Source organism: Rhodnius prolixus, unplaced genomic scaffold (assembly GCF_049639745.1).
Source record: "Rhodnius prolixus isolate KJV_2025 unplaced genomic scaffold, Rpr scaffold_3, whole genome shotgun sequence".
NCBI classification, from domain to species: Eukaryota; Metazoa; Arthropoda; class Insecta; order Hemiptera; family Reduviidae; genus Rhodnius; species Rhodnius prolixus.
In genome coordinates, this window is record NW_027411603.1 from 17061190 (window position 1) to 17083666 (window position 22477).

The window sequence follows — 22477 nt, forward strand, 5'->3', positions numbered from 1 at the left end:
TTTAAATTTTGCAAACTTACCCTCATTTCTTCCTCTACGTTGGCTACGTTGAGCAAAGGCTTGACCTTGCTCCACATTTTCCACCATGGCCATGTCCTCAGTTGGAGGTATCTCCTCAAGTTGCGTTGGACTACTTGCAGGGATAACCTGTTTTAAGAAAATCAACAAACTTTCTCATTGCAGCATTTATTATATAAATTGCAATCACTTCATTGAGACCAATCATAAGTCCTATCATTACTCATTATCACTTAGTATTATTACTCTTCATAATTATAGTTAATAATAATAATAATAATCCGAAGTTTTTTATTATAAACTTATACATTATTTCTAAATGGAATTTAATAATTTTTTTTTTAATTTAGAACCTGACTAAATATTTGTTTTATGCGGACAGAAAATATTTCAAATATTCATTTCCTTTATTTCTGTAAAAATAAACGAATATTTGGAGATTTAAAAACCAAGTGAAATCTTATTAGTAAAAGAATTCAGTAGTTATTTTTAAGTATATTGAGGGATCCGTGTGACTCAGCCTCTAGAGAAACTCTACAACTGGACTTTTTTGGATCTCTACTATATTTGATCTCCATGTCGGTTTTTTTCACATTTTAAAGTTTAATTTAATAAATAAAATTTTATAATTACCTTTGTTCTTGCAATTTCTTGTATTCCTTCCTAGTAATATAACCACGAATGTATGACTGCAACCATCCCATGATTTTGCTAAGCCTATCGTCACGCATTTCTTCAAGTTGACCTAATACACCAGCTCTGAAGAATACCTGTATAAATCATAAAAACCCCACAACCCGAAACATTAAGTAATTATGCTGAAACTAATGGTTTTTTTTTCTGAATATATACCCTTTTTGTTGCTTTCTCTTTTTTGTTTTTGAAAGAAAACTTTGGACACATATGGCAGGCAATAAAAGTGTATTAGTTTATTTTTACAGTCTGTGCAGTAATGTGCGTGTTTCAAATTTACTCTCTTTCATCTTTCCTTTTATTTATTTATTTCATTTTATTTTTTGGTAATTTCTAACCTAAACCATTTGAAACTTGGGTAATAACTACCTGTCAACTAAAGTTTAATTTAACAAAATTTGTGAGCTTCTTAATGTGTTTCTAGAAAACGTTTACAGTTAAAACGAGATAGGGTTAGTCAGTGTACTTTTACTCTAGATATTAGAGGCAAAGAAAAAAAAAAACCAAAAAGATAAAGAATCTGGCATTGGATCTAGTTAGTCCTTTAAACACACCTGTACTTATAATTAATAATTTGTTAAACTGGCTCCATGAAAAATTGCATTTTTCAATTTGATTTTAAAGGAAGGCATCGCGCCAAAACTTTTCCCCTTTTTTCATTAAAAATACACCATTCCTACATAATTTAGATTTTTTTTTTTTTTTAACTCTCTAAGGTCTGGGTAAATCAATTCCTAACGTAGGTCGTTTAATTTTTAAATACCTTTTGAAAAAATCTGCTTTATTAAAGATTGTTCAATGCAAAACTATTTTAACAAATTATACTTATTAAAAATAGTAATTGTGCTCACGAAGAAAAAAATGGCTCCAACATTTAGGGAGAGAAAACTGATTGGGAAAGATAAGTTTCTATGAATATCAGACATTTCAATATGATCTCCAGTTATTCTGATCAAAATTGAATAAATGAAAATAAAAGAGCCATTAATTATTAAAATAAATTAATTATTTGAAGCTATTTGTTATATATATATTAAGTTTCAGTTTTTTTCAAAGGATTTATTATAAGGATTCCTAAAAATTGGGTAGAAAAATATGATGAAATCTGTAGATGAGAGTCAACCTAGTGGTTTAATAATTTAACATGGTCAAGTCATCTCTATCTTTAACTAACAGTAAGTAAACTGACTTATTTATATCTCATTTATTTTTAAATATTTTTTGATTTAGTACTTAATGAAATTATCTATGTCTTGGTGTCCAATTAATTATAACTTAAAACAGGTTATCTAAATTTAACGTACACATCAAATAAATAAGAAAAAATTAATTTTGATATTCTTACATGTATAAAACGCAACCATCATAAATATATACGAATATAAGATATACGTGTCTGTATTTCATTTCTATATTTTAGAAACAGAATACAGAAATCTACAAGTTAAGAATATTTTTAGTTTAAATTATTTCAGTAATAAAATTAGTGAAATAATAATAAAAAAAAAATCATGCTTGGGAAGGTAAAATTTTCATGCACAATTTTGGATAAACAGCAACAACAATAAAATAAGGTAAAAATCAAGAAAACGTCACGTTTTATTAGAGATTTCACATATTATTTGTGGTTAAATTTGTTTTAAATATGTTTGTGTGTTTATAAATAAATATAAAATATTTGTTGTCTAAATGGGCCTTAGAAAAAACATATTTTTTACGAACTTTTTACATTTTAACTTTTCAAAAGGATTCTTTTTCTACCTACAGAGAGCTTTGGTTTTCATCAACTCTTTGTTCTTGGTTCCAAATTGTGAATGAATGGAGGGTAGTAAGAGTAAGATTATGTAGATTGATCCGCAGGAGGACGGACAGCTATTTAAATTTTTATAGGATTAACTTCCTGGTTGCGCGGATTATTTCGCAGGCACAAATTTATTGGCCTGCTAATTTTTTATTAGGAAGTTCCTTTCCCATTATTTCCGTCTAACTTTGAAGCTAGTAAAGGTTCTCTTGGGTTTCGCAAAATTATGGAAGGGCCAGGTCACTTGGTTTGGACTTTGCTACCTTACTAAAAACAATATAATTCTACTCTGAATTCCGTCTATTTAGCTCATATTTATTCCGAATGATTTAATGTGCTCTTGTGTGGTGCACGTGAACATATAGGACTCTGTTGTCAGCATACTGAAATTCAGCATTGTTTAGAGGCCTAAGTCATGAAGGCAAACGATTGTAAGGACTTCAATCAAGCTAGATTTCTCACTAGCCCAACAAATAACGAGATTTAATTGGCTGAGTAATCCCTTTTATAGAATTTGTGAATTAGAGGTAGAAACGCCCTTTCAATTTGAGGTAGACTAGTTGAGTTATCGTTTATTTGAAATACACTAGGTACTTCTTAGGCATACGCTCTTTTCTAGGTAAAAAGTCAGTCCGATTTGTACGAAGTATTAGAGATTGGTTTGGTGGGGGGATTAAACTATTGAAACATGGGCTTATTATGTTTTTCCTTTGAGTCAAACAGAAATGGTTTGTTCTCTCTCCTTTACCGAAAAAGCATAAAAACAGATTTCACTACCTAACATAAACAAAAAATCGTTTTAGCAAATTTTGAAGAAAACCTTAGCTCAAGATTGTGTATTTTCCAAAATTACGGAAAATTAAGACTTTTTAGAGTTGTAATTAGAGAAAAGTGTGATAAATTAGATAAGTAAACAGAAAAAAAAATGCCTAATCACGGTTTGCTGTTTGTTTATACCTTTGAATGGCCCATGCGATATTGTTCTGGATCTACTTGATTTCCTTCCAATATTGTTTTTGTTGCTTCTTCAGCTGACATATAGTCCTTCACTCCTTTGGCATTTAGAATTTTGTATCTGGATACAGGATCAAAATACATGCAAGGATAATGGTTCAAACAAAAAAAAAATATCAAGGATTTTTTTCCACTTTGGGGTTGAAAAAACGGATCACTGAAAGGCAGCGTCAAGGCTGTTTTCAACCAGAGATCCCAAATAACTACAGGGGTCACTACAAAAATTAAAAAAAAATAATAATAACAACTACAACTACATACTCTGTCTCTTTGATGTAGTAAATTATGCGCTACCTTGGAGCTTACAGGAAATTTAAAAAAAAAAACTACTAAAAAATAAAAAGAAAAAAGAAAATTAATAAAATAAACCAAAAAATAAATAAAGCTGGTGGTGGTATCTTGCGGTCCAGTCCACTACCAAAACAAAATTAAGGCATTTTGATAGAAGGTTTGAGGGTCTAACAAAGAAAAAAAAAAAAAAAAAAAAAAAAAAAAAAAAAAAAAAAAATAGGTCGCTAAATTTTCTAAACTTTGTTTACATGCCTTAGTATGACCAAGACGATACTGGTCAGGATCTAGAGTGGTAGCTTCAAGTACCACAGCTGCTGCTTTCTTTGGATCAGGTTCTTTATCCACACCGGCTGGGTTAAGAATCTTGTATCTAATGCACACATCCACCAAATTCAAACATTTCTGATTTATTTTTCTTGTCTTAAAAAAAAAACTAATTTTTGAAACTATTGCGTGTTATATGATTTTTCTTTAATAATAAAATAAAAAGTCCAATAAAAATGGCCACTTTTGGTTGTAGTACTGAACATTATACACTAGGATTGCAAAATCATGGACCTGCTAAACTAGAAAAAAAAAAATAAAACATAACATAACTACCCAACATATATATTAAAAAAATACAGAAATAAGAGAAAAACATGTGCAATGTGATTTGGCAAATTTTAACCAGGGAAAACAAACGGTAAAAAGACATTGAAATACAACATTTCAAACATAACAAGTGCATCATAGAATAAATTACTATTTGGGGAAGAACTCAAATAAAAGAAAACTAAGTGGAATACACTTCAGATCATTCTCTAAAGGAACTAAAAAGGGGTCTAGATTGGTGCTATACTAGAACAAATAGAGGAAAATCTCATACAATTTTCACAGATTTTTTTTTTTGTACGCAACAAAAAAAAAAAATCTTTATAATTTTAACTAGCCTTTGTATTGCCTATACGGTAGCTTTCTGCGTCTAATTCTACTTCCTTAAGACATTTAGCGGCGGCAACTTTGGGATCAGCTTCTTTGGCCATTGTAGCCGGAGCCAGGATCATGTAACTTTAAAATGTAGAATTAATCTTTAAATATATGTATTATTTAGATCTGGATAAATAAAAATAATTTTCAATTGGCGAACATATGTTTAGATCATCTTTGCTAGGCTTTAAACAAAGATTTATCGCCTGCAACGATTACTGGCTGTTGGCTGGTTTCGAATATTTGGTGCAACGAAAAATCATACTCTGTTCTGTTACTGAAATCTATTACAATATTTTTTTTTTTTTAAGTTGTCTTTTTTATATGTTTACAGTGTAAATACCGTTTTCTTTCTGTTGTCTACATCTAAGCAAGATATATCCGAATCTGGATTGCTACAAAAAAATACTTTTCAAAAAAACAACTAGCTGGCTTCCAAAAAAAGCAATATTATTTTCAAATCTGAAATGGCTATATTTAAGTTCGAAAAAATTCCCCTTTAAACCTGTGTAAATAATGCTGTCTATTTTTAAATTTGTTTACATTAAATTAAATATTATATACGCATTTTTATTTTTTCATCTAATTACAATATATTTAATTTGTAGTATTATTGTAAAAGTATTTATATAAATATATATTACTTTCGAAATCGAGATTCAAAGATTCTTTGATTTTAAGATATTAATTTTTAACTCAATATTACTATATCAACCAATTACGCCGACTGTAAATTCTAATTATTGGTATAATCATGACTATCTAAGATTTTTATTCTTTATTACCTGAATCCTTTTAATAATTTCAAATAATTGAAGTGAAATTCAGTAAACTTTAGGTTTAGAATTAACACTAGGTGCACAAAAACCGCATTTGTTAAATTTTTTTTTTTTTTTTGGCCTATGCCTGTGGCCATTAGCCTTGTTAAAATTGTTACCGTTATTAGATACTTGTTGCTCCCTATGTGTAAGGGGACAGCTTTAGTTCAACAAGATGTTAAAATATTCCATTTTTTCTTGCGTTTAATTGCATAGGTCTTTAAAATTGCTGAAATATATTTTGGAATTAAGCCGTATTTACGATTTATTTTCAAGGATTCTATTTGTAATATAAATTCTACTATGAAACTTTTTTTGCCATTTTTTATCTTTAAAATATATAATTGAACAAAAAAACTTACCGAAGCTTAAAGTCTGGGTATACCATCCTATTGGGGAAACCTTTTCGGCAAATACGAATACCTTCAAGTACACCGTTACAGGTCAACTGGTGCATTACCAAATGAGAGTCAATTACACCTAAAAAAAATAACGTCGAAAGATGAATTTTAAGAGACAGAGAATAATGAAAAAAAAACCATGAATAATGAGAAAAAAAATTACCACTTACCAGGTTGTTTCAATTCATTGGGAATAATACAACGGACAAAATGGGGTTGGGTGCTCTTCAAGGTGGTCATCAAGTTGTTCAATTGTTCCTGAAATATTGATGAAAATCGCTTTTAGTGGATTTCATCCTGTACATTACAATTACGTATCCCATAATTTTAATAGTAATTCTTTAAATTTAAGTTGAAAATTCATACTGAACGAGATTATTACTGAGATTTTGAAAGAAATAAAATAGCTCTTGATTCTAATTTTTTTTTTTTTTGAAATAATAGTTAAATTATCCACACACAAAAAATATATATTTAAGAATTGACAGAGGTGCAGGATGAAATTTCCCCTCTCAGGCAAAAAAAAAGTCTCCTTTTTTAATTGACAAACAAAATAACATTTTCATCTCATAAATTTTCATCCCACATTCTCTGGTAAAATAACTCTACTTCTATATGAAGACTGCACGGAAAAAAGGGATCCATGAACAGAAATCTAATGATATAAAACAGTACATTGTAAATTAGCCCTGAAGATGACCTTAGGTCGAAAGCTCGGCATAATAAAGTTTATTACGACTGAAATTGGCATTAATAATAATAATAATTTTTAAGGTCATTCAATTATAAATTACAAAAACATATTTCAATAAACACTGAAAGTGTAACGTTTCAAACTTTAAAGTTGCTCTTCTGAAAAATTTATAGAATGGACTTAACCCTTTCTTATCGTGTAGTCTTCATATTCTCCTGAAAATAAAGTGAAATTTCACGAAACTTTACAGAAAATGGGAAAAAATAATTTTAAAAAGAAAAACGGAACAGTTAAGTTGGGTTTTGAAGAAAAAGAAGAAAAGTTTTATTGAAAGGAGAATTGAGGGGTCAAACCAAACTTCTGAGTGCACTCAAACCATTTGTACTGTCACTTGAAAAATTATCAAAACGGTGATAGATGTTATTTATTTTTTTGTACAGAAATAACAATTTAAAAAAATAATGATGATTTGTTGCCGCTCCGTTCTTATACGGAAATAGCCTTTTAAATATATATATAATATGTATATATATATAAAATAAAAAAAAATTAAATAAATAAATAAATAATAATATTTGAAGATGGGGGTACCATGCTGATAAAACTAGGTAAACATTAGTAAGAGAATTGAGGTGAAAATTATTTTTGTTTCTTGCTTGATTTTAGTTGTGCATGATAGAATAACAAAAGAAGAAAAGAAAGTAAGGAAAATATATTGGGGTAAAACGTTTTTGTCTCACATGACAAATTTCTTATATACAAGTTAATTTATCTTTTGAAAAGGGTTTATAAAATAAAAAAACATTCGGAAGCTAAGGGATGTAGTTTTGATTTGACTTGTTAAATGTTTTATTAACTGATTTTTTAAAATAATTTTTGAGGGGGTATATTCCATTTGTTGGTTTTTTTTTGGTCAGGAACATCACATACGGATGGGGTCACACAGTAAATTATACCTTATAGGAAGATGATACAGTGGCGAAGCCACCACCCTTCTTGCCACGGCCACCTATATTTCAAACAGAAATCCCACCTCTAAATATAAAAAATCACAAGGGAAACTGGAACGTTTTCTTTTTGTTTCATTAAAATAATCATTTTCTCCTTTCCACATGCACTCATTCATGAATTATAAACAAACATACAGAAGGTAGGGTCGCATTTGCACAGCCTGAACACTCTTTGATTTCTACCGACTTTCAGCCTCAGCAGTTTTTAGTTATAAGAAGATTAGGAACCTCAAGAGAGAGAAAGAAAAAAAAAAATCGAAGATTTTAACAATTTGTTCATTTTCATATTTAGTCTGAAATTGCCCTAGGATTTGTTTATGTTTTTTTTCTTTGTTTAAATACCTTGTATAAGGCTGAGACCGTAAGGAAAGCTGATCCCTTAGTTCTCTTGGCGCCTGAAAACCAATAAGATGTTCAGTCATTGTTAAGTGTAGGTAATTTAAGACCCTTCTTTTTCACAACTTGAAGTTTTCTTTTAGTAACTGTAAGTTACATCTTCGATATTGTGGCTGCAATAATTCTTTTTTAAATAAAATAAATAATAAATAAAAAATATCCTCCCATCGTTTGGTTTTTCTAATCCGAAAACAGAATAAAGCACAAATGAATTTAAAAATTAGTTTAAAACGCATAATTAATTCACCTAAATAGATGAAATTGTAACCAAATAATAATTAAAAAAAAAAAAATTTAAAAAAAAGCAAGCAGTACACAATAATAACGTGACATTATTCATACTGTATAAGCTTTACAAAGAGTTTAGACTGGGCTTAGAATTTGTAATAAGCAAAGCTTGAAAGCTAGTAACAATAAAAGCGTGTTTCATAATTTAAAATAAGTTTGGTAGTTCCTAAAGTTGAAATTTTGATATAAAACTTGTCTCCTGTCTGAAAAGAAACCGTCTGATAAATCTACCATAATTTTTTCCACTATTTTACTAAAGGTTGCAGGAATAGCAAAAAATAATTGCTCATTTAAAATTAATCCTGCTTGAAATATTGAACAATTAAGTCGGCATAGTAGCGCTTTTTACCGTGTAATTAAAACAAAACTTTGTTATGTGTATAAAAAACACAGAATTATTGAATGAATTGAAAATGAAATAAATGATAGAAACAAATTGCAATGGACAATATGTTTTCTCAAACTAAAAGTGGGCAACTCAAAAGAAACTATCGATATTTAACAAAACAAAGTTCCAAAATACTTTAAAGATGATAACTCGTATATGTAACAAAAGCAATTCGTAAGCTCTTCATTGTGATTTTTTCACTGCTAAAGTTGATAGAAAAATTTCATTAAAACATATAGATAGAAAATATAAATGCACATCGATGCGCTAACTTTATTTTTTAAAGCAGAAAAAAGAGAGAAGAAAAATGAGAAAAACAGATGCTAACTTTAAAATTTGAATATGATAGTTTTTTCTATTTTAACATAGTTCTCACTCTTGCGCAACTGCAAAACGACATTTTAACTTACGAATATAGTTTGAAATAATTTTTCCATTTCAGCGAGAAGAATAGAATGAATTTTATTGTAACAGGTTCAACATGAATTCGACATTATTATTAAAGCATTAGCCAAATGCTATCCTTTTCTTCTAATTACCACTTCCTTATTTATTGTAGCAAAATCAAAAATTTGAAATAATAAAAAAACAAAAACATGAAAAAGCTGAGGCGAAATCTCCACATTCGCAAACAAACATACATAATTAAAAATCACATCGTCTATAAAATACAAATAATTATACTTAGCATTAAGAATAAGATAAAGAAAAAAGAAAAAATGACGAATCCTATTTCTAAAATAGTAAATCAAACAAATGCTCCTAGATATTTTATTTTTTAATTATCCGTTTTTCATGGATTATAAATTCCATCTTTCTCCACTTTTATACCTACTGATTGAATAAAAATTTATAATTTAAGTTTTAATTTTCATTCAAGTTTTTTTATGATACAGATCCTTCAATAATTAAAGTGATGTTTGTTCTGCTGTGCACAAAAAACCGTCAAAAGGATTCGTGAACTTTACAAATTTTGATTTTACAAAAGTTTACTCAAAATTATAGCCAATTATTAGGTTGCCAGCGTGGGGTTCAGAAAAAACCTAAATAAGACTACCTAAAAATGTACGACCTTATTTTGTTCAGGCGGAGTTTACCTCTAACTATCAAATTAGGTGTTGTGGACGCAGAAGTAAGCATATATTTTTTTTTATAACCAATTATAAAAAAGATAGATCGTAGATTGTATTAGAAGGGCGGTTCCTCCGAAAATGGGAAGGAATACAGGCAATCCAAAGGGCCCAAATTATAAAAAAGATACTCGAAATGGGGATCCCACACTTATAAAAGTCCACACTCATAACCGCTACACCTAACCACTCGCCTATTATCTTACATATAATCAGTAAAAATATTCTAATCCATAACGAATAAAGGGGATTCACAGTTTATTATATTAAATATATCTATCCTAAGAAAAATTAATACAACCAAAGTTTCTTCTAATATCAAATTTAGAACAATACATAATATTTAAAGTCCTGTTTGACTTAATTTTTAGAAATAAATTTCGTTCGATTGCTTTAATTAATTTATTAAGTTACAAACACTTATTTGTTTAAAAAAAAAGTTCAGTCCACATTAATAACAAGTAACTAATATTAAAATAATGATTATCTGGCAATAAATTTTGAATTCTTTTCAAATTGGGCTTATTTATGATAATAAATAAATAAATAAAAAGGATAATGTGCCGTTTTTATAAAGTTTTTGAATCAGAATTATATTTCTACAACAGTTAAAAAACCTTTAAAGAATTGAAAGTCAAGAAGAAATTTTTTTATAGTTAATAATTAATTATTTTTAAAATGCTCTGGTATTTTAGCTTCTTTCTCTGTATTATTTTATAATAAATAAAAGTAATTTCTAGTTGTTTATTAAAACAGGATTTCAAATTACTCTTCTTTTTTTTTACCAGTAAACCATTTTTTGTTTAATTTTAATTAATTAATTTTGTTTTAATGCAGTAAAATCAGTATTACTGATTTTAGCAAAAATACTTTTGCATTCGTCAACTGTTATAGATATTATTTATAAATCTACTATTTTACTGATGGTTGGACTTTTATATATATTTATAATTTTTTTTTTTTTTTTTTGTAAAAAGCCATACTTTTTGAAGTCAATTGAAAAATGTTTACATACCTTTGCCGCCACCAGCATCGGGAGCACCAGATTGTCCAGGATGATCTGCGAAGATTTCAATCAATAGTTTATTGCTACCTTTTTTAAATTGATCGACGACAGTGTCATTCAAGGGATCTTTATTCTTTTCAAGCCAGCCGGTGATGTTATATGAGACCTGTTTGAAGTAGAAAACAACTGTATTTACCAACCATATCCTTACTTTTCAGTGTAGCGTATGAATTTATTTTTGACGAATATATTGAACTACTTACAACACCAGCGTAATGGCCAATAGCAAAGTGGGCAGCTTGGCAACCTGGTTTTGGTGGTTTAGGTTTCTGGAAGTTAGGTGATTTGCCCAAATGGTTTGTGTTCAATTTGTCCTCAAAAGTTTTATCAGTAGCTTTCGGGAACATAGATTCTTCTTCAAGGATGGACAAGATACCCATAGGCTGTAATATTACCACAATGCGTCAATTAGTACAACACATTACCACATCTACAGACTTGCATTCCTAGCAAATTAGACTTATTCTAAAGAACTTTATCAAAGCTCTTGGGCGTAATTTAATTAAAAATTATTTTAATTTATTTTAATTATTTTTTCCAACTTCGCCTGTTATTTTAACCAACTTGATTTTCTTCATGAATATTTTTGATCTAATAAATATTTGATTTAACACAAGAAAAATGAAAAACAACAGATTTAAGATGTGTCAAATCATTTGTTTTGAAGGCACAAGTTTTGGGAATAAGAAAACATAAAAATGATAGATGAAACTTTTAAATTAATTTACTTATATTTTTTCCTGCACTGAATGTACACATCTTAGTAAATTATTCTCTACACATGGAGAACGTACATTGATGCTTAATAGCCACATCAATGGAAACGTGATGAGAAACGCCAGCCATTGCTGGAACTTTCCAGGAGTTGTGAGTGGATTAATCCAGAAAACAAAATTCTGAATTTTGGAAGGACTGTATTCTGTTAAAGGGTTTAGCGAAATTTCAATAGTCTACTGAAGAGAACATCCATGAAAATTGAAGATTCCTCGGCTATTTTCGCCAAAGAAGGCAGGATTTTGAGGGTGTTTAGACAGATACATTTTACTGTTTTTCTAAGTTACATTAACTATTTTCTGGAATATTTTGGATAGAATCAGAATCCGGATGACACTGAGAACTTTTAGATGAAACTGTAGTTAACAGCCCATAACTCCCATAAAATGGTTAATGGTAGAGATAATTTAAAAAGCGACTATGAAGTCTTAAGAGAACTTTTTAGAGACAGTCGTTTACCATACTTTTCTGTCCAGTATGTAAGATACGATTGATTGTTCAATAATACAGCAGCAATGTATGTAAGATACATTGATTGTTCAATAAAGATTCTGATAAATTCATTTGATACGGAAGAAGTAGTAAGAAGGTTTTCTAATACATTATTTCAACTTTCATTTAAGAGGCTGATTTCTTTAGTCAATTTAACCATGCGAAACATACTCATTTCTACAATATACTCGTAATACGCTGTACAACAATAAGATAGCCATTGCGGAATTACTGAAAATCCAGAGTTAATAAGATTGTATTACAGAAGATTATCAATGGAAAAACCAAGTCTGGTATTTATTTCAGGCAAATTTGGAAAACTTTATGATTACAAACTAAATATCTGAATAAAAAAAAAAAAAACTTCATAAATGTATTCTCAATAAATAAGAAATCTAAAAAAGCATTCATCTACTACGGAAATTTGGCAAAAAATCTATAAAAGCTATAAAAATTATTTGGCAAAATACATAGTTAATTTTAATGAATATTAAACAAAAATAACATAAATTTTTACAGCTGTGAGTTACAAAGGGCCTTTCCTTCCGACTAATCATCTGCAGTGCATTTGCTTATTTCTTTCGAGGAATCTTGTTTAAATTTCAAATTGAATTATTTACTTTGGATCAGGATGTTATCCATGGAAAATATGGCTTTATCAATCCTAGCTTAACGCAAATTAATTTCTAATATCAGCGAGTTAACTTACAGAAAAAACGCGGAGTAAAGTTTAATTTGTGCAGACCTAATTTCCGGAAACTTATATTCAAGAAGCCTACTGTAATAGTTGAAACATTAATCATTAAATGATTAAAAGATTAGCAGGGTGGACTTGCAAGTCTGGAAGTCCAAGTAGAGCAGAGGTGCCTAATTTCCAGTTCAGCTGCCGATCTTTAGATTTTTCTTTGCTAGCGGCATTTAACAGCTTACTACTCGTAAGCGCAATTGCAACTAAAGAACACTGCCCATACTCCGGCAATGCATTCTACAAAGACCACGGGCGCCAATTACCTAGGACGTTGATGCGCCTAAAATTAAAATAAATAAGCAAATACCCGTGACTAGTATAGTGTGGGAGCAGAAGGAACAGGCAAAAGTCTCGTTCCAGTCTCCAGTGCAACTCACAGCGTGTACATAGTCGTGAACAATGCAACTTCAAGTTTTCTTGATTTTTTTGAACATTTATTACAACGATAGCAAGTAAACAATTTAAAGACAAAATTGAGAAAAATAATTTATCAAAATTTACCAAGCGTAAACTAAAAACAAAATGAACTGTGGAGGATCTTTAAGATTACTCTATCTTAAATGAAATTTTTATAGTACTTTTCATAAAAAAAGACATATAACATAAAATAGACATTGAAGGAAAGATGGGTCTAACAAAATAAACATATATAACGAACGGCACATGTTTTTATACATGGTTTTCACTTGAGAACACATAGATAACACTTAAGGTAAAAAAATTGTGATCACTAGGGTCTATATCCTATGTCTTAAGAATACATAAAGACAAAAAATATTAAGCGTACAGTACCTGGTACGACGGTATTTTCCTATAAAGCGATAAACTTGTTAATAGCCGCATAAAAACAAAATTAGTCATTTTATTTAATTAATAAAACATAAATAAAACACACACACACGAAAATTCTAAATTGTTAGTTTTATTTTATTAAAGTATATGAAAAAAGAAAGAACAAAATTATTGCTTGATCCCGCTTTCCCTCCTGTAGAGGTTCTATCACCTTTTCAATCAATTCGATACATGCAGCCAAATCCATGCCAAAGTCGATGAAAGCCCATTCAATTCCTTCTCTTGCATATTCTTCTTGTTCCAATACAAACATATGATGGTTGAAAAATTGTTGTAGCTTTTCGTTGGTGAAGTTAATGCATAGTTGCTCGAACCCATTGTACTAAATTTAGTGGGAAAACAAACCAAACAAACTCAAAATAAAAAAACTAGTTAATTTAAGTTGGTTAAGTAAAAAAAATTGAGAGGACAGTGTAAATAATTTCTGATAGGATTTTCAGCTGAAGTCCCTCAATTTTTTTTTGGAGGTCACCAAATTATTTTTTTAATTCTTTTTGTTCATGTCGCCCGAAGGTTACGAGACTCTCTTTTCAATACAGTTCTGTGTACCTTTTCAATTAGCTCAATGCAGGCAGCCAAGTCCATTCCGAAATCAATAAAAGCCCACTCGATACCTTCACGAGTGTATTCTTCTTGTTCCAAAACAAACATGTGGTGATTGAAAAATTGTTGTAATTTTTCGTTCGTAAAGTTGATACAAAGTTGCTCGAAACCGTTGAACTAAAAGGGTCAGCACAATTTTTTTTTTTTTTTTTAAACATGCTTAGAAAAAAAAAGAAAAAGAACATTCAGTTTAATGACCAATCATGTTCTATTAATCTCAGTTATCTGAGTAGATTGGACTGAAATGTTTTATTCATTCATTTTTAATTAACTCTCAAATCTTTTAATTTTATTTTTGGTTGTTAGTTGGTTTTTCGGACAAAACTGTTATGTACGGTATTGGAATGGAAGGAAAGAAATCTTTTTCGAAAGACTTTTAGTGAACTATTTTAGGAGCAAGTTCATTAGGGACCCCCAAAGAAATCATACATCATGCAGTAATTTTAGCAGTAGTTTTAGAAAATAAATCTCTGGCGTTTCATATCAAAGAGATGTGCAACAATAATAAAGTCAGTCACATTGACTTAAGGAACAATAAATGCCTACAAATCAGTTTTTACCTTTAACCTCCAATTGGAAGACAATTTCAATGATCACTTCTGGTCAAATGGAACCTAAAACTTTTTTATAAATCATGATGTGTATATCATCACGTAGGCCAAGATCATAAAAAAAAAGAAAGTTGAATGTCCTAATCAACATTTAAAACAAAAAGAAATTGAAGATCATCACTCGGCGAATCTTTCTCTACCTTTTCAATAAGTTCAATACAAGCAAGTAAGTCCATTCCAAAGTCGATGAAAGCCCAATCAATTCCTTCTTTCTTATATTCTTCTTGTTCCAATACAAACATGTGATGGTTGAAGAATTGTTGAAGTTTTTCGTTGGTAAAGTTAATACACAGTTGTTCAAAGCCGTTGTACTACGTTGTGTTAAAAAAAAGAAAAGAAACAATAATTATATACATGATAGACGTTATTTACAGTGATACATCTAAGGAGTGAGTTTCTTTACACAAAGAGTATGTTTAAAAGAAAAATTTGAACAAACTAAAGGAACTCAAATAGGAGAGGCGACGGAATATACACCAAGAAGACCACAAAGAAAGGAAACACAAAAATAAGTACCTATGACATTTACTGGAAGAACATCTTGAAGTAACACAATAAATAGAGGTTTAGACAAAGAGATCTGATAACGGAAGGACATGCTGAACCATTTGTTCACCAATTATACCTTTTCAATCAATTCAATACAGGCAAGTAAGTCCATTCCAAAATCAATAAATGCCCAGTTGATTCCTTCTCGTTTATATTCTTCTTGCTCTAATACGAACATGTGATGATTGAAGAACTGTTGTAGCTTTTCATTAGTGAAGTTAATACATAATTGCTCAAAGCCATTGTACTATAAAAAAAGAGAATTTTTTGGTTTTGGGAAGCAGGTAAAGTGTTGGAGCGATTAATTGTTTCATAAAAAATTTGGTGATGGTTCAACAGGTGGACAATGAAAATAAATAAAGTTTTGAGAAGATAGTTCTGAAAGAGAAATGAAATTCAAATAAATGTTTTAGCTTATAAATAAAACATACAAATAAATTATTAAAATTATAACACAACCTACAAAAATGCCGAATGAACAGTAATGAATAGTGACTCTCAAATTTTGAAGTTCAAATCTAAAGTTAGGGGAAAAAAAAAAATTAAGTAAACTACGTAAGTCTAACGTAGGGACAATCAAGAAACAATAAGTCTTTGTAGTTTGGGTTTTTGGCAACGTGTCCAAGAAGGCCAAAAAGTGACAAGGAACTGTTCTTTGAATGAACGTGACGTTTTTTGTTTTCAAAATGACTAATGAAAATTGAGTACACAAAATATCTCAGAACTGGAGTCAGAGGCAAAACTTCTTTTTAACTAGTTCACTGCACTGCTCCCTAAAAAACCAATAACAATACTGTAGACCAACTTGCAAGCCATTGAAAAAACCAAGATATGGCTTGTATTAGGGTAAAAATGGTAAAGCAGGTGATGGCAGATTAGTCAGATCTACTTAAGGCTACTGCAAGCTACTTTCTCTATATTCAGAATCATGAATACATATGAGATTTGTTTGAATTATAATGGCAAAAATAAAACTGAAGAATGAATGGTTTGTTTAATAGTTAAACAAACTGAGAATATTAGATGGAAAGAAATTTTGGTCACTAAAAATGTGGGCCGTCAATACGCCCTTTATAAGTACAATTAACTAACCAAGTAATTATCAAACTTGGTCGGGAGTGGGAAAGAAATGTTATTCCAAACTTATTTCTAAAAGAATCTTGAAGAAATAGAAATGAAATAGAATACTGGTAGAACCCATTTAAAAAAGTATATATATCCTTTTAAAATTACTAGTTTTTAAAAGATCATTCTTTTCTTTAAGTAAGTTTAAAAATGATTTTACTATTAAAGTTATGACCAATTGAAATTAACTTACGTCGAAAATTTCGAAACCAGCAATATCCAGTACACCAATGAAGTGCTGTCTCTTTTGTTTTGTGTCCAATGTTTCGTTACATTTTTTGACTAAGAACTTGAATAGACGATCAAACATACCCTTGGACATGGCACCGACGGAGTAGGATACCTTTATAAAAAATATATATATGTTCACAGTGTCTGTTAAAGTAAAATGGACAAAGTTATTATAATAAACAGTAGGTAATATACTAGTAAACAAATTACTATTGAACTATTTTCTTGAACTTAACAATTTAACATTTTTTCACTAATAATTCATTCTTAGAAAATTAATTAATTAGCGATCATGTACTAAAATGTTTATTTTTTAATAATGTGCATAAATTGTACATTTACCTGAGATACATTTCTGCCCTGAGTTACGAATTCATTACCGACCTTAATCCTTGGTTTTACCAAATTCTTGTACAGATCCTGGCCTTCAACACCCAACAGTTTGCCTACTTTGTCACCTTCCTGTACCAATATAATTATCCATATGAAGAAATAATATTTATTTAAAGAAATAAGATATAACCCATAAACTGTTGAAATAAGATTCCCAACTAATTTTAAGAACATGAAATATAAAATTACCTCAGTGCCATCAGCTTCAGCCTGTTCTTCACGACCTCTCTGTTTGAATTTCATTGTACCCATGTGCATGACGGCGGCTGTAATCTTGTAGATGTTGTCCTTCTCTTCTTGGGTAAAGCCCAACACATCGAAGGCTTGCTATAAATGTTGAATTATTCAAATTGTATTATATGTTTAATTATTACTCTTCCTTTATATATATATATATATATATTTAAATGCAACCTAAATTAAGACAGAACTTAACTTGAAGAATTAAATTACTAAAATCTATTACAGTTGCAAAACAAATAAACAAATTAAAAAACAATTACTAAATTACTTTTATATATATATATTTAAATGCAACCTAAATTAAGACAGAACTTAACTTGAAGAATTAAATTACTAAAATCTATTACAGTTGCAAAACAAATAAACAAATTAAAAAACAATTACTAAATTACTTTTGGTCGCAAAAAAAAGCTTTTAAAAAATTGAAAATATAAAAATTAAAATTCTTGTAAAGATTTTATTCGCATAAAACTATCAATAAATATGCCTATAATGAATAAAATATCTATAAAAATTAATATATATAAAATAACTACTAATACTAAAAGAACTAATTTAAAAAAAAAAATTAAAAAACACAAATATTAGTAGCAAAAATGTTTTGATACAGGAAAAACAGTTTTATAATTTCATAAAATAAAAAATGGTTACTGAAGAAAAAATATTACTAAAAAAAAATGATTAAAAGGATAAATAAAAGTGACAAAATACAAAATGTAATATATAAAAAAAAAAAAATGTAAAAAATAAACATGTTTAGATATTTAAAAAAAGTCAAAACACAAAAAATACACACAAAAAATAACTTGTACTTACAATCACATCAAAATTTTGTATACCAGGATACAAAAAATACCTAACTATTCACTTATTTGAGTCTGTCTACAAACTGTTATCGCTAACACATATTTTTTTAAAAAGTACAAATATACTAATTGATGTTTTATTAGAACAGTTAAATAAACAAGACGTTATTTTATTACAGACAAGAACGCAAGTGGCGAAATCAAGAATTTAGATGTTTTTATTTTAATGAGGCTAATTTGATTTAAGCTAAAGCAGAGAAAATCTTTTTAATACTCTGGGAAAACTGACCAATTATATTAAAAAAAATCATAGTAACTGAAATTTTCGTTAACAAACTTATTGTAGGATAACTAATAATGGAAGATTTTAATTGAAGGTTCTGGGAGATGTTCAGCCTACAGCGGTCAGGCTGTGGTCAAACAGAAGAATATTAGAATATTCTTCTACTTTTTTATCACAGGAAGGACACTTTTAAAAAGATTAAGGTTGCCCCCGAATTACAATTCAGAGCATTCACTCTTCACTAAACAAAATGACGCTCAAGATACTCAAGAAAAGAAAATAGCACTTATCGATGACGATTTCATCATTTTAATAGCAAATATGAATAAGAGTAAATAAATTCATTCTAGAAATTTGCAGCTGGTCTTTCTCAATAGTTATGCTCACCGAAGTGATGCTGACAGTAATAGAAAAGACAAACATTCTCCCATTAACCTGTTATGGTTGAAAGCTTTCGAATCATTTTAATTTTTCTCAAAAAAGTTCAGAAAACAATTTTCTTAAAAAGGAAAGGGCTCATTTCATGGCGTGATGGTGGATAGACAAATGTTGCGAGTGAACATTGTCCGGAGCTTTGAGAAGGCTCCGGTCATTAATAACAACCACAAATATTGACGAGGCTTGATAATTAGAAAAAGAAAAAAAAATTATAAAGAGAAAATCGTACGAATTATTCATGAGCAATTCTGTACAACTTCCTGGCAAATTTTTTAATTATGCCATTTAATTATAGACGAGGTTCTCACACTATCTGCAGCTATAAAAATAATATAAATATTCCTATAAAAATTCATTTGTAAAAGAAAATTACAGTTATTTGATTGATTTTTTTTTCTTTTTAGAAAGCGATAATTAGTTTGATAAAAGTATGGCCAGAAGTTTGCGGTTACATTTAAATTGCGGTGAGCAAAATTAGAAATGCAAATGATTTTTAAAGAAGAATGATGCCAGAAATAAAATATATTTAAAATAATCTAATTAAATGGTATATGAACAAAAAAAAAATGAAATTTTATTCGTAAAATTAAGTTAATGAATGCATTTTATGAAAAGCACGTTAATTACAATTAATAAAAAACGTTAAAACCTATTGATGAAATACTATTTTCTTTTTGCTTATTTCAGTTCTTATGCAGCCAGCGCGAGTAATAATCATTTAGGTCTAAGATATTTATCGACCGACAGCTGATGAAGCCTTAAATTTTAAACATCTACATTAAATATTGTTTGAGTAATTAAAGCAAAAAAGACGACATTGCAAAAAGTGGGTAAACTTAACAAAAAGAGAAAAAAAAATGTAGATACCTAAAAAATAGTAATAAAAAAAGATAAATACATATGGTAAGGTTTGGATGCAAAGGGAAGAATACACTACAAATATCCCAGTTAGAATGGGGCTGTTAAAACTCATGGTATTAAAGGAATAATGTATGCATTTGTTTCAATTAATGCATATGCAAGTAGGCAATTCGGGTATTTTGTATTGTTCAGGCATATTTTTTAATGAAATTGTTTAGATTCTATGTTCTATCCAGTACTAATTTTTTCAAATCAAGGGATTTCTAAAAAGTTTGATTGTTGTAAGGGATAAGGGGGGAATGAAACCAAGTGGATATCCGGGGGATAACTGCTTACATCAGTCAGAGACATTTCCTCAGCATCATCTACACCAGCGATAGAAATTTTTCCTTGGGATACAAAGTTGTACTCATAGATATCATCACTAAGTAAGCACATTGCTAGAAAGCACAAAATAAATAAATAGAACAATTAGTTGAAGATACAGTTATAAATTAATCAAAGCTGCAAAATGAAGTGAAAATAGTTATTACATAGAATAAATGGTAAGAAGAAAGTAAATTAATTTATTATAAATGATAAGAACAAGCATTAAGAGAGCTGAAATTAAATAACAATAAAGCGTCGACCTGTAGACAGACAATACACAAAAGCTCATTATGATGGAATTCGATGACAGCATCAGTCAGTTAAATAATTTTCAGCGATATGAATCTTCCATAATGCCTGAGTAAGAGTTTTTTCATTACTTGTAAATATATACCTTACTCATAAATCTATTTAATAATTGATTGATAACGAAAATGAAACATTTTTATTCCGGAATACTCTTACTATTGAGTTTTGAAGTAAGGTACCATTTACATTGAAATTGTTTACACTTACGTCTGTAATTAGTAGTTCTTCGCTGTCATTAACTCCTGGTATCCTGGTTACACCTTGATTAATAAATTTATATTCTTCGATTCTGTTACTCAACATGGTCATTTCTGCACAGCATTAAGCGGAAGTTGAAAAATAATACAGGAAAATTAACGATAGACGAACACTGGTGCTCAACGGAAGGGCATATTAGACTAAAAATATAGCTACAATGTTTAAAAAAAAAAAAATTCCAAAAATACAAAAAGATAATGCCAACAAACTGAGTAGATTGAATGTTCAGTGAAAAATGTGTGATTTTTTTTTCTATCAAATAAAAAGAAGCCATACGCGGGATTCGAACTGGGAATCTCCCACTTACAAAGCCACGCACTTGACCACTAGACCAACACCCGCTCCTTGTAAGCAGCTTATATCACATATATATACATAAACTATGGTTTTTGGACTACTGAACCATTTCTAAGCTGTTTGTTTTCAATTCGTTTTTGTTTGATAACAATAATAATGCAAATATGCAACCTTTCGTATTATAAAAACAACATGCGACAACTTCTATTTACTTTAGCAGAGGATACATAACATAAGTACATACTCCAATTCTCCAATTATTTCATTTGGTTAAAAAGCTATAGTTAGCTAAAAGCTTCACTTTGTTTCATTTGCCGATAAAATAATTATTCAGAAATAATTCAAACAGAATTGAAACAGATCTTAAACAGAACCTACTGCATTTTTACGAAATTACACAAGATGGTTCATTAAAAAACTCTTTTCGAATACAAATTAATCATTAATAAATCAGGCTATACATTTTTTTGATCCAAGGTAAATGTGGGAAGAAAGAATTAAGAAATATTTTTCGGAAATAAATTTCTTACAAATTTAAGGTTCCTTAAATAAAAATAAATATAGTAAAATAAAAATGTCGAAAAGAAACCGAAATGCAAGAAATGTAAATAATCTTATTGGTCTTTACTCAGTTTGTTTACATTTAATTTGCCTTTTCAGAATTAAGAGGCATTTCACAAATCAAAAGTTTTTATTGTAGAAGCCTGGATGTTGAAGAGCATTCAACCAATAGGAATAGCAGAACGCTGTGAGGACTAGAGTGTAAAAAAAAAAAAAAAAAAAAAAAAAAAAAAAAAAAAAAAAAAAAAAAAAAAAAAAAACTAGCTTACTGTTAAAATGTAGCTGTAAAAACCCTCTCTAAATCGGGTTTGCTACACTCTAAAAACTTACGTCCGTAATCATGAATTCTTCTTTGTCATCTAAGCCAGGTATAACAGTCTTCCCTTGCGCAACGAAGTGATAATCATTGATGTTATTCGACAGCAGGCACATTGCTTCATGAACACACATAAGTAAGCTGGGTGTTAACACAGAAAGATTCTTTGACCAGTACTACATGGCTTTTTTCTTTGTGCTAGTGATAGTTATATTTTCTTTAAAAATTGAACTTTGTTTGTGTGATTTAACGGGGTCTACCCATAAATTTGTATTTTGTATGCAGTACATAATGGATAAAATATATTGTTATAGAAAAAAAATAGTGCTATGGGTGCAATTTTCCTTTTGTTTCCTAGGTTAGTGCTGTCCTGAGAGCACT

At 29.3% G+C, this 22477-nt stretch overlaps 1 protein-coding gene across 32 annotated transcripts in view; it reads right to left on the reverse strand.

The window, feature by feature from the left end:
* The window catches only part of Mhc (myosin heavy chain), a 38593-nt gene that overhangs the window by 7822 nt on the left and 8294 nt on the right, over positions 1 to 22477 (reverse strand). For 5 of the 32 annotated variants that reach the window (XM_074126437.1, XM_074126434.1, XM_074126464.1 and 2 more), the window contains exons 11-22: positions 17545 to 17682; positions 17305 to 17424; positions 16925 to 17074; positions 14393 to 14563; positions 11181 to 11360; positions 10927 to 11083; positions 8052 to 8104; positions 6176 to 6263; positions 5967 to 6084; positions 4070 to 4187; positions 652 to 788; positions 21 to 147 (exon numbers count right to left, since the gene is read on the reverse strand). In XM_074126437.1, the coding sequence (XP_073982538.1) occupies positions 21 to 147; positions 652 to 788; positions 4070 to 4187; positions 5967 to 6084; positions 6176 to 6263; positions 8052 to 8104; positions 10927 to 11083; positions 11181 to 11360; positions 14393 to 14563; positions 16925 to 17074; positions 17305 to 17424; positions 17545 to 17682 (1557 nt within the window). Of the gene's footprint in view, positions 1 to 20; positions 148 to 651; positions 789 to 3469; positions 3588 to 4069; positions 4188 to 4749; positions 4868 to 5966; positions 6085 to 6175; positions 6264 to 7655; positions 7709 to 8051; positions 8105 to 10926; positions 11084 to 11180; positions 11361 to 13994; positions 14166 to 14392; positions 14564 to 15197; positions 15369 to 15682; positions 15854 to 16924; positions 17075 to 17304; positions 17425 to 17544; positions 17683 to 20322; positions 20427 to 22110; positions 22215 to 22477 lie in introns of all 32 variants that reach the window. The other 27 variants (XM_074126462.1, XM_074126454.1, XM_074126461.1 and 24 more) reach the window with 21 other exon arrangements.